General features: G+C 45.2%; 3 protein-coding genes across 3 annotated transcripts in view; 1 reads left to right on the top strand and 2 right to left on the bottom strand.

The window, feature by feature from the left end:
* The window catches only part of LOC115321551 (zinc carboxypeptidase-like), a 49080-nt gene extending 46461 nt beyond the window's left edge, over nt 1-2619 (top strand). The window contains exon 12 of the mRNA XM_040222185.3: nt 2402-2619. Coding sequence (XP_040078119.1) covers nt 2402-2592 — 191 coding nt within the window. The 3' untranslated portion in view covers nt 2593-2619. The remainder of the gene's footprint in view (nt 1-2401) is intronic.
* Nucleotides 2620-4603: 1984 nt separating this feature from the next.
* LOC121048650 (glutathione hydrolase-like YwrD proenzyme) lies at nt 4604-17387 on the bottom strand. Its single transcript, XM_040505227.2, has 5 exons — nt 17367-17387; nt 14735-15614; nt 12815-12985; nt 10153-10247; nt 4604-4890 (listed from the first exon to the last, which is right to left on the bottom strand). The coding sequence occupies exons 2-5, from the start codon at nt 14834-14836 to the stop codon at nt 4647-4649; spliced, it is 612 nt and encodes a 203-aa protein (XP_040361161.1). The 5' UTR covers nt 14837-15614; nt 17367-17387; the 3' UTR covers nt 4604-4646.
* The window catches only part of LOC115324518 (glutathione hydrolase-like YwrD proenzyme), a 29987-nt gene continuing 27650 nt past the window's right edge, over nt 15445-17781 (bottom strand). The window contains exons 5-6 of the mRNA XM_040222186.3: nt 17367-17619; nt 15445-15614 (exon numbers count right to left, since the gene is read on the bottom strand). Of these exons, the coding sequence (XP_040078120.2) occupies nt 15445-15614; nt 17367-17619 (423 nt within the window). The remainder of the gene's footprint in view (nt 15615-17366; nt 17620-17781) is intronic.

Genomic DNA, 17781 nt, shown 5'->3' with positions numbered 1-17781 from the left:
CGGCAATATCGGCAGTATTGACTGGCACGTTGATTCCAGATATAGGGCGCACCTTGCGGGCATACATGGACAAACAAAATTGTTTGCGATCTTTTACAGAAGTTAATTAAACCCCTGAAATTTCACACAGCTTTTCTTTATTAAACATAATTACACTGTTTTTATGCCGAGCAAAATAATAAATCAAACACGAACGGTCGGGGAGGTTACAGAGTTTTAGTAGATCGTTCAATGACTCCAAAAACGATATACTAAGACTACATATTGAAACAAAAGCAGGACTACTATTTGAAGCACGATTGCAGTGCACTTACGACCAAACAGCGATATGATGTAAATCGTTATAGATTCATATTCCGACTGGGGCAGCACAGAGCTACGAAGACACAAGTCGAGAAAGGAGAAGGTCTCCCACATTCAACGAAAGCTTCGCTGTCGCCAAAGGAGCAGTTCTATCTCCAAGGGCGTCCAATGAACACACCACGAGTATTCCACGCACTCCGACGTAGAAAACGCCCTGTCGCACTCGTGTCTGTCTAGTCTTTTTTTTTTTCTTTTGTCCTCGTGTAAAAAGCGCTACCATGTCTTTGGTAACCCAAGACCAATACCAACTAGCCCAGCATTCAGCATAGAAAACGGCCATCACCGAAAAATTGGCTTAGACGTATTCCAGGCGTTTTCGACGAAAAACTACGGCCAAGTCTGTAACGCACAAAACCAAGAGAACACCGAAGAGCGCATTTCGGAAACCGGACCTACGTAACCCCATACACCGATGCCCACAACTTGGCAAGCACCGCAGGCTACGGTCCCAGTGATCCCACCAGCGCGTCAGAGCGAGTCGCGTGACAAATTTTGGTCCAAGCGATTTTGTTCTACGGAGATCGGTCACATGTTTCGCGCCATGCTTCCAATTTGCTTGAGCAGCTGTCCAGCTCGCTTACAGCCAAACGAAGACAAAATATCGTGGGGAGGCTTAACAAAAGGCGAGGTCGAAGGGGGTAGATAGTGCAGGTAAGCTCCCTCTCGTTTCTTTGTCTGTCCTACTTGAGATAAAAATAAGCAAATTCTGCTTTGCTTATTTTTTATTTTTTTAAATTCGGTTCTGAGTTGGTCAAGAAATTCGAACACCTGCCCAGCATGGCCGATTCACAACCGACACTCCCCACACTCAACGGATACGGTATGTCAGGATGGCGTCGGCGCTACCCTATCTGATGCTTCACAGATATCGGCTGGGTCAAAATGGTACCGGCACAATCTCTCCAACTTGACGCCAATATCGGCGCGATACTGTGTTCTGCCTGGGAACATTTCATTTCAAAGTGATATTCTATACGGCAACCCTGAATGAACCTCCCTTGCTCGTATTGATGTTAGTCGCACCGCACGATCGGTGGTCAACAGGAATGCAATAAAAAAAAAGGCTCGAGGCACACCTAAGCACTTGTTATGAGTTGTGAATGCGAAAGCATGCACGCCGTTCTTCCACCTCCCTTCTTTCGTCTGCGGCGTACGTGCATCCAAGGTCGAGCGCACGCTCAGTCCTCGGCGCGCTGACCTTGGTCGTGGACCGGTTGACCTGCTGCCTCGCGGGCACGCAGCGCCATGGGGTGCCGGTCATTGAAACTGACACGCAGCGGCCAATGGGAGGCTTGTCGACGCGCGCCAGCCAATGGGCCCAAAGCCGAAATCTATCAGCTTTACTCCGCTCCTTTGGAATCGGGGAAACTATGTGTCGTTTGGCTAGGCTTTTCATGTGGTTTCATAGCGGGGAGCTGGTTTCACTTGGAGAAAGGAGTTAAGGTGCGGTTTGTCGGCTTCAAAGCTGATGACGTCGGCTCGCTCCTTGGGACAGTTAATGTTTTCGCCTTAAAATATATCCTCTACAACGCTCATGACAAATCTGCTACGCCTAAAAAGTAATCAGTGGTTCTGCTTCCTCGCGATGCTCTTGGGGTTTTGTGAATCCCTAAGTAAAATCCATGCATGAAGGGCAGACAATCGTCTCTAACCAACGGGTAAAGACTCGTTCACACCTTTACGTTTGAGTGCGAGTTAATACATCACTATCACATGTGCTTGCTTACGACGACGGAACAGACGTGCACAAGAGCGCTATCTTTCAGGCAGCCCCGAAACAACTATCATCTGTGTATCACTTGTCCTGTGAGCTTCTTCGTCTTTTTTGCCGGTTTTTCTTTAGCTATTTTTAATATGAACAAACAGAAGGATTTGCCGTGCTTGTGACGTGTACGCGCCTCTCTTGAAAAACGGTCCTTTGCAACATTGCCATAATTATTTCAAGTCGTGGGTATATTATTCTATGTGTACCCAATAGACGGCTTCAGTGTGTTATCTCCGAGTAAGCGGCCACAACCGAGACACGTTGTCCTTTCAGATCCAGTGACCGGTTCCAGCGTGGACTGGGCCTACGAGAAGGCGGGAGTGACGAAGAGCTTTGCTCTCGAGCTTGAGCCAGGAAGTACGTCGTCCGATTCCTCCAGGGGTTTCCTTCTTCCCCCCAAGTACATCCTCCCCACGGCCGAAGAAACCTGGGCAGGCATCCGCGCTGCCATTGGGTCCCCCTGAACAAGTCGTCATGGCGCACTGCACACACTTTCTAGAGTAACTAACGATCTATTAAGAAAAAAAAATAACGCACGGCGTGGCGGGCATTGAACATCTCGGTGTCACTCCGCACTCAATGAGAGAGCCGCTTTAACCGAGAAAAAGGTCGAAAAGCGAATCACGAAACAAGAAGTCTGAACATGAATAATCCACAGCCGAGTTCATTTGCTCGGAGAACAAAGAGACACCCAATCAAAGCGAATGATAGAAGGATCTCAGCAAATCCAAAAGCTCAGAATATGATGAGACAAGAAAAACAATAATGCAATGTGCACAGTGGCAACGAGAATGACCTGTCACTCGCTCAATGTCCCTGGGCACATTGAACATTGCATTTGTCATTTCGAATTGTATTCCGGTCATCGTCATACGCCGCGATCCTTCTATATTTCGCCGCGATTGCCTTTCCTCGTATTTTGCACAAAATGGAACTCGCAGACTAGTTTTTAGAGTGTATAGTTTATTGTGAGATCGGCGGTTTGCAACGCCAGCAGGAACGTCGGCGACCGTCTAGAGTACCTCGACACTTGCTAGCTGCGCCTGCCGCAAGATGACCGAGCAATATAAACGAACATATCGGAATAAGTGTGAGGTGTTTGAAATAAAAAAACGAAGAAAAAACGGGTTTCTCTTATTGCGGAAATAAACTTCGCATTGCCGTATGCTCAGTTTCCGCCGTTACGTATAGTGCTAGCCGCCCGGACCAGAGGCCAAAATGTGAAATTTTGCCCGGTGTGATTAAAAAGTTGTCGGTCATCTTTCTTTTTTTATTTCCTGTGACAAAATAAGCCACGTCTTCTGGAGCGCTCGACGTTCATTTTTGATCTCGCTGATTTTTTCTCTTTTTTTGTCTTTATTTTTTGATGACCTTATCACTCGCAAGAAAAAGTCTGCTTCTTTCCTCTTTTGCTTTTTTTTCGAGCCTGATTCGAGCCGTCATGAGATCGCCATTCTCGAAGCCCCATAAAGCCGATCTCGTGACGAAATAAACCGATCGTTGTTCCGGCAGTAGGGTTGTTCGCTTTTTTTCAGTCAGCAGTTTGTGAAAAAGGTAATTAGCGAGTTCCACGCCAAGCTTTTTCTTTCGCTATTGTAAAACTCACTATTAGCGAGTTCTAAGCAAGTAAACAAAAACTTTGCGTACGCGAAAAAAAAAAATAGCGTACGCTATTTTTCTTTGTAGGACGTGCCCCACCAACGTACACCTCTCACACTTGGACAGCTCCATAAGTTGGACAGTCCAAGGATCCGCTCGTAGTGTCGAGCTTAGCTAGGCTCCGCTACCATTTCCCCTGTCGGTGTGTTTCGATTCGGAAATTATCTGGGCAGCTTCCTAAAAGGTGAACATGTAAAGCTCTCCAATCTTAACAGAAGAAACCGCCCGGTATACAAATCTGTTTTCTTTTTGAACTGTTAACTACGGTGTCTGGAATTCCTTTCCGACTGTACTGTTTCAAACGCACATATCTATGCGGTTCCTTTGGCCTTCACATCGTGACGTCACGGTTGTGGAACGCTGCGGTTTGCCGAGATTCTGGATGTCGCGTCTTCTCTAGTAACTTCATCAACGGCCGGTCCATCTACAGAAAATCACACACACACGCTTGGGAAGCCCCATGAGCATACTAATCATATTGCCCAATTCTTAGTTCCCAAAATTATATAGTCACATTAGTTGCGGAACGATAAGAAGCTGCTTGGAACTCGTCAGTCCTCGAAGTTTCTCAAGCTGCCACTGCTTAAGCTTTTGCAATAAAATCCCATTAAACGAGACCCAATGCCTTAAAAAGTTCTAACCAATCATCTGCTGACAAAAACAAGAATTGTCGAAATAAAACAAACCAAAAAAATGCCGCCCTCTTATTCTTTTAATTCAATATTTATGTAATAAGACACTGATAACTGTTTCATACTTTCTAATCCCGTAGAGTTTACGTCGATTTCAAACTAGCTTAAGTATAAACAGAAACAAAAGTTGTATGCATCCTTTCGGGAGCAGTGTGTCCGGTTTTCTCTCAGTAAGCCATGGCGACACCGCCACATCTTTGATCCGCGCCACACCAGAGAACGCCATCCTCAGTCCCATGGCCATCTGATCCGCACCTCTCTGGGTCCCACCATCTGCCCCTTGTGATGACATGGACGTGGTCCATGTCCGATCTATCGATGCCGCTGACAACCTGCTTGAAGGCGTGGCCTCTTTCCTTCAGGCCCTCGATTAATTCAGCGTCGACGTCGTCTTCCACTGTGAGTGGGTCACTGAAACGAAAAGAAGGGGGATTAATGTACGGAAGCGCGTTAGGAGGATAGGTGCTTGTACGATTGGGCTTAACATGTACCGTACATCCAGATTATTTAATCTGGCTCATTAGAGAATGACAGTAGGGTGCAATCTCAAGACGACACAATTTATACTTTTGGACGTGGGCACTACTTAGCATACAATCCTATACAGGTTTACAAAAGAAACGTGTAAAAGGTAAATACCTTCCTTAACGAAAATAATCCACGGAGTAGAGAAATACGAGGGACAAAAAGACAAACACAATTAGGTTTCCGTCATTCTTGTCCAGCCCGCTTGCACCTTTTCATTTACTTGCATTTTAATAATAACCTTCTTTAAATCGGCATTATCTCCTTCGCGCTACAATGTTAAGGCTTGCCTAAAGACCATAGTGCTCCCACACTAAAAAAAAAAAAAAAATTATCGGCATAAACTATTTGATGCTACGTCACGAAGGCTAGCGTAGCCTCCCGTCCACGGTACTCCTGCTTTGTCAATGCTTTACTTGGTTTCAGCTTACGTCCAAACGCAGCCGACGCTACGATTTAACGGAAGCAATCAATCGGCATGAAAAGAGCGAGTCACTGGGCCATTTTTACCATGTTGAATTAACCTGAGACATGGCTAAACATAGGACGGGCAGACAATTGCCAGGACGACGTCTAAAAGTAGACAGGACGACGGAGGAAGTTCCGGCCTTCAGACGTTGTTCTGTCTATTTTCTGTCCCTTCTACGTTTTGATGGTTCTCTTCTACCGCATGCTCAGCTTAATTCGACGTGGTGAATATTCACGAGCTCGCCCTAACCCTTACTGTATTTTCTCCGGGCCTTTGAGTTTTAGGATTGGTTCAGCGATGATCGAACACGTATAGAAACATGACAAACACAATGATGGTGAGGTTTTAACGCTCTCTGATTGATTTCCTCTGCTCGTAGCGTCGACTACGCCAGGACGTAAAGGGACACTGACAGGGTACTTATGGTCGTCGAGATTTTTAGTTGTACATGGCATATGACAGCCTAACTACCCAGAATACAAGATAAGCTCGGTCTCGGTGGACGCCAGCGACCCAAGTTTCGACGGCGAGTTTCCGAACTGAGTGTTTTAGTAAAACTTTGGCTGGTGGCAACGTTACTAAAACAGTCAGTTGCCAACGTTACTAAAACACTCAGTTGGGAAACTCGACGTCAAAACTTGGGTCGCTGGCGTCCACTGAGACCAACCTAAATACGACAATAGCGCCACTCTATCATTTGTCTGTACTGTGGTCACCTCGAGCTTTTAGAAAGCATGTTTTTGCGTAAAAACAAACGGAAAAGACTCTTTTTGTATAAAATGTATTGGAGTTTAGTACAAAATGATGGGCGCGTGATGTTCTTAAAATCTTTAGGTTGCAGGGTTTTGCGGCACAATTAATATTGTTTTATACAGCCATGCCTCAGCGGTGCTTTCAGGTAGCGCGTCCCGACCAAGGTGCATTTTAACTTCGGTAGTAAGTCGCGGCGCGTCCGCTGGGGAGACGGGGGTGGTACCCCTGTAACCTCTTCCGCCGTATCTGTTTTGGCGCCAGGATGGCCGAATAAAATCAAAATAGAAGTCACGTGCAGTTCCTCGAATGGCCGGTGCGGGAGGTAAGGCGGCGTTGTGTTCGCCATTAGCTCGGTTCTCGAGGACAGATCGGGGCCACCTTTTCGGAGGAGTGTCTATGGCAGTTTCCCAACGGAGTATTTTAGTAACGTTGCCACCAGCGCCCCTTTGGGCCGGAAGTTCCGATGTCGAAGTTGTCAACAAAAACTGCGAGACGGCTACTTTCGACGAGGCTGGTTTATAATTTCAGTTTGGGCGCACCTTGGCGCAATTTCGTTCTAATTTATTATTTTGTATCAGTGTGGCGCATGAAACGTCATTAGGCGCACAATGGCGCAATGGGAGCAGCAGTTCCATCCCTGCAAATCAATCGCACGGCAAGCGGTACCCGCAACGCTGCAATGTCGTCTGCAGCGTGCAAAAAAGAAAAAAAAAAAAAAAAAAAAACAGAGGAGAAGAAAAAGCGCGTTTGGGGGTAGCCTCATATACTTTACTAGGGGAAATACATTCTACTCCGCTCATTTTTTTTATTTTTTCTTTATTGGCTATTATAAAGAGCCATTTGCATTAAACAGAACGCCTACAGAGCCGAATCCAGCCCTGACGGAGGGGAGGTCCGCGTCAGTCCACGCGCATGTGCACGTGGATGTTCGCGGCGGCCGCGGCGGTGTCGTTTCCGATTCCACCTAAAGCCCTTTATGTTTCAAAAGTAGCGCAAGGTGCATTGATGCGCGAGGCACGTGCACGGCGCAATGTGCAACCCTTGGGAACGTGCAACCCAGCAAAGTATTTGGCTACCTCTAGAACACCGTAATTTGGCGGAGCACAGAGCTAGATTTTAGACGCCATGTTCTTCCTAGAAGAGGCGCGCGGCACGTGTCTCGAGTATTTTTGCAACAATGAATTTGGTCCACCCGATAGCTGAGACCTCCCCGACGATAGATGGCTCTCGCCAAGCTCAAAAAAACCTGTCCGCGCCGGGGCTATTCTATTTGAGAGGAGTGGAATGTATTCCCCCTAGTAAAGTATTTGGTATAGCCTTCTGATTTCCGACAGACTCTTCTCCATATTTCTCCGACCTCCGTGCACAGGTTTTGGTTTCGGTTTCGACGAGTTGCGTTTCTTGGCTTTATTAAAAATATACATGACTCTGTAGCAAAATATCGATTGGGTAGTCTTCGGACACCATATTAAATAGCCTAATAAAAAAATTTAAAACAGAAATTGTGGCGGTGTTACCGCTCATTCACACTGGAAGCGGATCCGCATTCGCAAAGCGGTTGCGAACGCGGTTGTATAAAGATCCAGTACAATTGCACGCGCACTTGATGTCATCGAGTGCGCGTGCAATTGTACTGGATATTTATACAACCGCGTTCGCAACCGCTTTCCGAACGCGGGTCCGCTTCCAGTGTGAATGAGGTGTCAGTGCCTCTTTAAGGTGACACAAAGTATAGTTGCGCGCGCGCTGCGAATGATGCGAAAGATGAAACCATGTACTTTTCCAGGAGCACGGGTCTGCAGCGCTGTGGACGTTACGCTCATCTTGGCAATGTAACACGATATGGTTGACGCCGAGTGTAGGTTAAAAAGCCTGAGAGCTAAATGTTCCTGCCTCCCTAAAGAAAGAAACCGCACAGATTGGACACGACAGCAACGTCAGCTCTCGGCTAGGATTTGTGTCCTCGACGATTGAATGCGAGTTCGACAGGGACGCTGACACGGCACTCCTGTCCAATCTGCGAACTCTACCTTGTTTCGTAACGTAGGAAAATTCAACACTAAAGCCTCCATATCTAGCGGGAGTTGGCAAAGCTCCGGTACGCTGAAAATGGTAGCATTGACAAAATAAACGAGCGCAGCAAAACGAGCAACCAAATTAACTTTTCTTAAGGACACTTTTTGTCGTCTCTGAAGTATCTGAAGTTCAGCGAAAGCGCGATGACGTAGTGCGTTGAATTTCTGATTTTGAAAAGATGCGTGGACGCAGTCATCATGAGCCCATTTCTCACTGCCGCCAAATTTGATGTGCAGAGGCCAATGTGGTCTTGCGTTAATGATCCCTACAAACCATACGTTGACATTAGTACACTACATGGTCCCCGACCAGTAAAGAAGTGCAGGGCGTGGCGAGCATCTTATTATCACGGCTTAGCCAGTGAGATCGCGACAAATGCCGAAGAGAATTTGTCAGAATCTCATCGATGAGTCACAGCGGGCGTTCCTTCAGCTATCGGTGACAAATTAAAAGTGTCGTAATTACAGCCGACCGATCAGACGCCGTTTTAGGGCAGGATTAACTCCTACTCCCTGAACACTCGTACTCCATTATTTGTTTTGAATTTCGAAGCAAAAAGAAATTGCTCAGGTAATTGCATTTTTTATGCACCAGCTTTTATTTAGTCCCGGAATCGAAATTGCAGAAACAGAAATTAATAATGCCAATATTTAGTTTGATATACCTATAGTACGGTGCCGGTAGACACAAGGCAACACTAATCTTCTAACACAGCTGAGAAAAAAAAAACGAACATATCAAAAGAAGACACGGGAGACAACGATGACGTCAATCGTACTCAAGCAAGATACATGTACCCAAAGTGGGTACACATCAACTCCCAACCAGATTCCGCACCAAATAGGTGGTATATTGCAGTTTGATAGGGACAAGAACAACCGATAACATAGTCAAGGTGAGCAAGCGAACGACCACTAAGCAACCAAAAATTTTGGTCAACCAACAGCTAGCAGAAAAAAACAAAATATTTTTTATTAAGAAACGTTTTCATATTATTGCCTGGATGAACGGAGATGTTGCTAAAACAATTCGCGCGACTATCAATCATCAACTGAGACAGCACAATTGCTTCAGGAAGAGATAATTCACTAATTCTTAACAATCAGACTTGTCTTTCACCGCTCGTTTATGCTCAATTAACATGTTATTAAGTCACCTAGAAGACGACGAGCGATGAAAAACAAATCCGAGGGTTGAGAATTAAGCAATTATCTCTCTTCCTGTTGCAATTGTGTCGTTGGCTGGGAAAAGTAGTGAGGTGCTCCACAGGGAAGAGGATTGTTGCAAACGCTTAGTGAGAGTCGTTGATGATTGTTAGGCACGCAAATTGTCTTAGGAACATGTCCGTTTCTCTAGGCAATAGCATTGAAACGTTTCTTAATCTATATTTTTTTATTGCTTAAGCATAAGTGCCTGCATGGCAGGAAAATCTGATGCCGTCCGTCTGTGGACAAAACGGTGGAAAGGGAAGTGCGACGCCTAGAGAGGAGGAGAGTAGGGAACGACAAAGGCGAGAGGGATGTGACGTCACGGGGCGGAAGCCAATGCGCGTGCGGATGCCGGAGCGAACCTGAACTTGCAGATGTGCGAAGCGCGTATGCCTTGGTTTGGCCTCCAAAATGGAGTGTGCACCAAGTGGTAGCAAACGACGGATTGTGAACGAAGGACACGGGCTGCCGAAACCGCTGAACAAGAAAACCAGAGTCAGGCATCGGATGCCGCTGCTAAGTGTGCAAAAAGGGCAAACGACACAAAGGACCAGTTCTGATTTTTATATGTGGAATATGTCTATTAATTACTGCAGAAAATGTGAAGCCAAGAGGCCAGGAAATGATGGTCATAATACTCACTCCGGATGAAAGTTGCGGCTCCATCCTATTCTGAGCCGCGGTTTGTCAATCGCCTCTTGGGGGTTTAGACCGTGCTCGACCATGTTCAATAAAACCTGAAAGACGAGAACAATTTCCGTTGTAATGTACTACCTTTTCGGCTAATATAATATTTTGTGTCGTGGGGACTACCATCATTCAAAGCTTAAAAACCTCTGGGCGTGACGAATCTTGGGAGGTATATTGTAGCGACCACGAAGACTGATGCATTAGCGAACGCCGGAGAAAGAATTGCGAACCAAGAAGAGCAAACATAACAACTTCATTAAGCTACGCCCTTCTTAAGTTGTCATTAAGTATAGTGCTTCACAAACTATTTAATAATTTACATTTTTGAAAAAGAGTGCAGGCGTGCAGCCGGAGTTGCAGAGGTGCAGAATATATTGCAAAGGTTTGTTTCTTTGGGCTGAGAGTAACTTCACTCGATTTACCTCCGCCTCCTGCACCTGCGCAGAAAAGTGTAGGGTGATGCACCTCCGGTCGTATCTCAATAGACATACCGGAAGTACACTGCCCTACACTTTTCTGTACCGGTACAGGAGGTGCAGATAAATTGAATGCAGCAAACTGATTAGCATCCCCTCCTATTCCGAACCTTAGAGCGGAACCAATGTTAGATGCTTCCTGGACAAATCAACTGGAGACCCTTTCCGGATTATTTGAAGGGAAACTGAAGCGGTTCTGTACCTGAGTAAAAACACTTAATCCAGGTTCACGAATACTGAGATCATTTTTCAATTCGGTGCACGGAGTCTGCGAAATCATTTTCAAAGTACCGATGAAGACCCTCCTTCCCGGAGCGTGATGTCATAAAAGGGGTCTTTCACGGAATCTCCGATCTCGCGCATTTTGAGCGCCGATCGAAGCTAGGCACGCGCACATTTTCTATTTTCAAAAAAGGTCAGAAAAAGACGTCGCAACTGATGTCAGTGAGAGGAATATACCTGGCAAGCTTGCCATTGCACGCGCTGCCCACACGAGCGACACGCGCTTGGTGGGAGAAAGATCCTTTCAGGACGTAACGACTGGCCATAGATTTTTCGCCTTTCCTCGCGTTTAGTTATATCAAAAGGGTTTGTTGGGCTAGTTGGTTCATGACTGTATAGAAGCGTTGAAGGACTGGGACAATGTGAAGGAGGTAGCGAAGCGTTCCGTGTCGTCGTCGTTACCTCCTTCACTTGGTCCTTGTCCATAGGTGGTTCTCTCCAGTTTAGTTACATCTGCGGAAAAAACGAACATGATATTCAGATATACGGGATAAAAATACGCTAAAATTCAGCTCTAACTCATTTCTTTTAAGAACCTCTTCAGCTCTTTTTTAAGTTCTGCTTGTCCTGACAAATTGAAGTCATTGTAACTCTAGGCCCTTTTATGGTTCAGAAACATCAACCGCTGCATTCGTCCCATGCGACTTCTAGCCTCTCCGCCTTTGCAAGCCCGGCAAGTTTGATAAGTCACCAGTGTTAAAAAGCATAAATGCAACACAAACAACAAATTTGGAGGTTAAGCGATGGCCTTAGCCTGTACGATTCAGCGCCTTGGAGAAGGCAAGTCAGTTTACAAGACATGACAAACATTTGAACAGATGTTGCGCTTTATGGTTGTCGTGGTGTTGACCTGGAGAATCTGCGGTTAGGTGTTTCATTGACATTTCAACCAGCGGTGCAAATGTGAGCTTTCTTGATTTTTTTATCGCGTTTGCAAAGAAAAGGGGCTATAGTCATTAACAGTTGAGGAAACGCCGCGCGTCAGCTGTTCTGAGCATCGCATCGTTCTGAAGCTGTCGGTTAAAAGAGCAAACCTGATGGTTAATCGGTGAGACCTGTGTTTAGCTTAGACGGCGTTAATAGCTTAGAGCGTATTAGAAAATTTTTTTAGCCGAGCTCGGCTTTTAGAACATACGTAATTCTAAACCAAATTTGTTTCTTTAGTGGCACTTTCTTAAATTGCATGGGGCGGATGGAGATCGTCCGAGTCTGCTACGCAGATTTACCAACGCCATTGATCGTTGAACTGCGATGTGTCGGCTTTACTATTCAGCTTAATAACGCCAATAATTTATAAAAGCAAATATACATAAATATATAAAGCAAGAAAAGAGAGTTAATTGCAATGTCCCAGTTGGCGAACGATAGACGGTGCTGGTGGGCGATGGTGTGATCAAAACAAGCCTGGTGGTAACGGCTGGGGGGTCGAGTAATCTTAAAGAATAAGCTGTCTTCGTAAAACATCTGTAATTTAATGTTTTCAACAGCGGTAAATTAAGCACCTCAGACAAGAGAGGCATAGATTCTAGTTAAGATGTTTTGATGTTAGCAATAACACTACAAAATATTATGTGGTTAGATCATAAAATAGAAACCAATGTATTTCTCATTTTAATTCCCAGAGCCTACTTCGTTTTGTGGAGTTTTGTTTTAAAAACAATATTGACTTCTAAAGCGTTATTCCTACAAAATGTGTCATGAAGTCCGCTCCCCTTGTGGAGGTGTAACCGCCTGTGTCGAAGCTGGTACATGATTTCCCAGATTTTCATCAGCTTCTCAAGCGGACATCCAGTGAACCAACATTGTACTAATTCAGTGTACCTTGAATTGGGCTCACTGTTAAGCAGAGTAGTTACCTGCAGGATTGCTTGCGGTTGTGCACTCCCTCCCACTGTACCAACTAGAGACAGCAGTTTTCCTGAGGAGCTGTCTGTGACCAACACTGGCATCAAGCTGTGAAAAGGCTTCTTGCATGGTGCTGCGCAGTTGGGGTGTCCAAGCATTGTGTTGAAACCATCGCCACGTGCCTAGAAGTACAAGTTCCGAAGTAGATCGAGAGTCACTTTCAAGGATCACCCCATCTACAACACGCCTTGTTAGTATACGAGCTTTGCGCGGGGAATATCGACGTGTATTCTGCGTCTTACTGAAGCTTGGAACAAATAAGAACAATGGCGATGATAGCCAACGCAAACACACAGCTACTGCATGATGGCAAATTTTAAATGTTAACAAGAGATTCACTTAGTGATCTTTGTACTCGCACACAGATTTAAAAAAAAAATGCAGTTTTAGTTTCAAGTGCTAAAAACAAAGAAAGAATGAAATATAGAGGTGTCACAAATAAACGCAAAAAACAAACAAACGAATGTGCACTGTTATTCCACCGTATATTCTTCTACAACATACACATATTACTATTAGAGTTTCTATAATCACTGACAAGGTGAGAGCTATAGAGCGCCTCTTTCGAACGACCTGCATACAGCATGCGTTCGTTGCTTTTCGTTGTGTTTTGAATGCGCGTGCACATTGAATGCTCACTATAAAAAAAAACACTTCATCTCACCTTAGTATAGTCTATTGTTGGCCGCGCATGCTAAAAGCGCGAGCTAATCACTTTGGATAACGCCTCGACGGCTGCACAAGCGCTCGTGCAGCTAGTGCTTTACTGAAGCCAGTCAAGGCTAGCCGCTCGCGCTTGCAAAGCTTTCGCAGTTAGTCCATGCTAAGGTGAGACGAAATATACACGCCGAAGCGTTACTAAAGGTCTCGCGCTGGAGGCGTGACAACTAAAAATTTCCGCATACACACCGCGACACTGTTAGCGAAAACTCGCCACCGCCGCTTCCCCCCCCCCCCCCCCCCCCCCTGTCCGTATGGGAGGAGTGTAATCAAAATTACCATAGTTGTGGAAAGCACTCAGCTTAGGCATTATACCGAGGTGGTAAATTGTGATGCTCGCTTGATACCTTTGGAAGTAAAATGCAAAAAAGCGCTGAAGTCCTGTTCGCGCCAGACTTGTCACGCACTGAACAAAACGCATGTCCATAGATGCTCAAGGGGGATTCACTTTGTCACACATGTCTAATGTCTACTCTTTTGAGGGGCTCGAGTTGAAGCGACGTGACTTAGATCTGCATATCTGCTCTTCTAACATCATTTTGTCTAAACTCCAGAGGCTATAACTACATAGTTTTTCCAGTATTATATAAGAAACAAACTCGAAACCATAAGGGCCTTTAAAATGAAGAATATAACCGGCGCTCAAGGTGTACCCGTTCAAGCGCGACCTCGCCCTTTCATTGCCTTACACTAGAGGGTTGTCCCCCAGGCCAATAAACTATAGTCACTGACAGGATGGAAAGGGCAGGGTAAATTTTCAGTTGTCTCGCCTCCAGCGCGAAACCTCTAGTAACGCTTCGGCGTGTAGTGAGCATCGAGTGTGCACGCGCATTAAAAAAAAACGGAAAGCAACGAACGCGTGCTCTAAGCAGGGCGTTCGAAAGAGACGCTCTATAGCTCTCACCTTGTCATTGACTATAAAAAATCGAATTGTAATATGTTTATGTTATAGAAGAATATATAGTAGAATAAGTGCGCACATCCGTTTGTTTGTTTTTTGCGTTTATTTCTGACACCTTAATATTATATACTTTCTTTGTTTTTTGCCAGCCTATGTTTAAGTTAACGGGACTTTCGAATGTGCCGTCCATACTGACAAGACCAAAAAACTTAAGGCATTATATTGAATAGACGGGCAGTGTAAGCCTTACGTGTACTCCGAATCCATACTCTGGGACAGTGGTACAGCCAAAGGGATGAGCGATGCTAGTGATGAAGGAGCATGCGTTTCCCCAGGGGTCCACAGCGGCCATGAAGGTAGTGCCGCCCTGTTTACCATTGGGCAGGTCCTTCGAGCAGAGGGGCACGAACCTAGCGGATTAATCGGAGCGTTATTAAGTGGTAAAAATGAGACGTTGTTTACACCATAGCATGTTTTGTTTCGTCTTCAAGTTGTTCGTTTAGAAAGAAAACATCTCTTGTGAACGTCCATAGCCAGCACCAAGTAGATAACTTCAAGGCGTTCGCAGTGCCTCCGCTTTACGGCTGTGACGTCACTACAGTGACATTTCACGAAAATCGGAGGGAGTGGGCGGATAGCCAACGCCATCTAGTGACATAGTTAGTGCCACAACGTGGCATACCTTGGATAAGCATGCCTTGAAAGGAAAATAATGCTGGAACTTCGGAACAAGCGGAGTTCACGTTTCTGCCAAAGACTTGCTTCTTCGAACCTCTGAAGTAGCTCAGCCTCCTTGTGAAACGTTGCTCGGCGTTCAACCTCGAGCAGTTCCCCGGAATCGAGCATCATCGTAAGCCGAGCCTGTAGATGCTTCGATAGTGAGCTTCACCCATCACCGTTAGAAGAAACAGATATTTAAAGAAGAACGAACCCGATATATGTGCCATGATGCCCACAGCCTTACCTCTCGACATCAAGGAGTTTTTTCCTCTTCTCGCCATGGTCCTTCCGTATCAGTTGGTCTATATTCGAGAACTGTGGATCGGCAACGTGAAGCAAGCCGTCTTCTGAGGCCAACCTCATCGCTTCAATCACAAGGTGATAGTATTTTGCTGGATTCAACTTGGTAGCTAGGAAAAAAAAAAATATTTTTATTACTATTATTTTACTTGTGTAGGTGGCAAGTCATAGTAACTGTAAAGGCCGGGCCACATGATGCGAAAAACGACCGACTACACTGCGGAAGCCACGAACGAAATTCGAACGGCAGCTAGGCTTCTCCCCTTGCGAAAATCGGAAACGATTTGAGATCCAGAGCGCAAGATATTTTTCGGACGAAGCCTCCAATTTTCGAACGGCTTGGCGCAAAAAAACCGCGACGAGCCTTGAAGAAATAGTAAAGCATTGCGATTTCTGTGTGCGTGTGTGTGTGTGTGTGGGGGGGGGGGGGGGGGGGGGGGGGGGCGGGATGCCTCATGTAGCCCGTCTTCCGAAAATGGCGTACAACAGTTTTTCAATGGTCCGATTTCCGTCCGATTCTGTGTCTATATTTTCGCATCATGTGTTCCAGCCTTCACTTACAGTTAAAACTATGGTAGAAATAAATGTATTGCCCCTCTGTACCGATCTCCTACTATTTCTAGTAGAGTAGAACGGTTTAATCATCATATTTACAAGGTGAAATTTACATGCTTTCTTTTATCGGCAATTTGCAAACTCCATTCAATTTTAAACTTCTTACTCTGTTTAGAACTAATTACGTTACGTACAGCTTCTTTCCACAGCAGTAAAAATAGATTTTACAAACATACAACTTTATTTGTTATTTATTAAGGAGATTAAAAGCTGGACTTCACTTCTGGGCAATATTGGAGTTACGAACTCTATGGTTTCTCGTTTGAGGTCATTAACATTTTGAATGCGTAATGACGTCATGATGCAACGAGCATGAGCCTCTTTCTTGCTAGGAGAACTCTGTATAAGGGTTTATCGCCAAGGTACATAACTCATAAAGCCATGGAGATACCTAACTTTACCTCAATGTCTATACCTTAATGAAGGTTCACATGCAGCGAAACGACGCGTTGTGCTTTTAATTATTACTAAGAATCGGCTTGAACTTTGTCACGTGCGGTATAGAATAACGTTTTTGGACAATCTGCCACATTTTTACGTTCTATATTCGTCCCCCTCTTACGAACTAAGACCTCTGGAGTTGGTCTTGAGATAAGCAGCTTCTTATTGGTGTCTTTGTGCGTAAAGAAAATCCTGTTCTAATTTTAGATTGTTGGCCCCGCTTATTTATTCCGAAAAGGCTTTTAATATTAATTAAACACGAGCGGAAATATGAGACGCCAAAGGACACCGGTGCTGTAAGTTTCAATTGGCAAGGCATAAGCCCCAAATGTTTGAACTTCCCGGTAAAGGCAAATTCATCTCATTGTTTTTAGTGATGGCACGCAATGACGATCGAGAAACACAAAACTAATAATCATAAAATTAATCAAAATAAGCGAACGCGAAAGAATAAAAATGAACAAGAAGAGAAAGGACCATGAAAACGAGGAGGAGGTAAAAGAAAGGAAGGTGAAGGAGAGAACAAACGATCACAGTCAGAAGAATACCTCCAGGCTAACTTCTCTGCTTTCTTTTATTTCTCTAATAAAAAATGGAAGGGGAGGAGGAGGAACAGGAAAAGAAGAATAAGAGGGAGAAGTAGGAGAGGAGGAAGTAGAGTGATATTTGTTTTAATTCACATCTTGCTTCGCTTTATGTGCCATGGAGCTTTAGATCAGACGAGCAAAACTCTAATTATGATAACAGTAGTTTTTTTTCTATTCTGCTTTCATGGCTGCGTAGGTATACATGCCAGTTGAACGCACGTTCAAGATCGAATAGCCCGAGGATGTTGAGGGCGTCCAACAAAATGGCCCCCTGGGTCGGCAAGGGCGTCATGTGCACTGTCGTGGCTCTATAGGTTGTTGAAATGGCTGGCAAGACCGTCGGCTCGGAGGACTCGAGGTGTTTTCGCAGGTCATCCAAGGTCATGAGTCCTCCGACCTCCGCCACCGCCTCCACGATGTTTTGGGCCACGGGACCCGTATAGAGGGCGCTGGGACCTTCGTCCGCTATCCTCTGTGAGCAGAGACGGCCACAACTATACAGCGTGTCCTCGAGTGCTATTTGGGGGCAAAAAAAAAGTTAGAAATAAACCAACAAGCAGAGTACAGTCAAACTTTCCACAAAGATGTCTTATAGATTATGCACTTGTTATACCCCACTTTAAGAAAAAAACAA

This window comes from Ixodes scapularis, unplaced genomic scaffold (assembly GCF_016920785.2).
Source record: "Ixodes scapularis isolate PalLabHiFi unplaced genomic scaffold, ASM1692078v2 PGA_scaffold1__304_contigs__length_218370807, whole genome shotgun sequence".
NCBI lineage: Eukaryota > Metazoa > Arthropoda > Arachnida > Ixodida > Ixodidae > Ixodes > Ixodes scapularis.
Note: the sequence above shows the minus strand (reverse complement) of the source record. Positions and strands in the feature narration are given on the sequence as shown.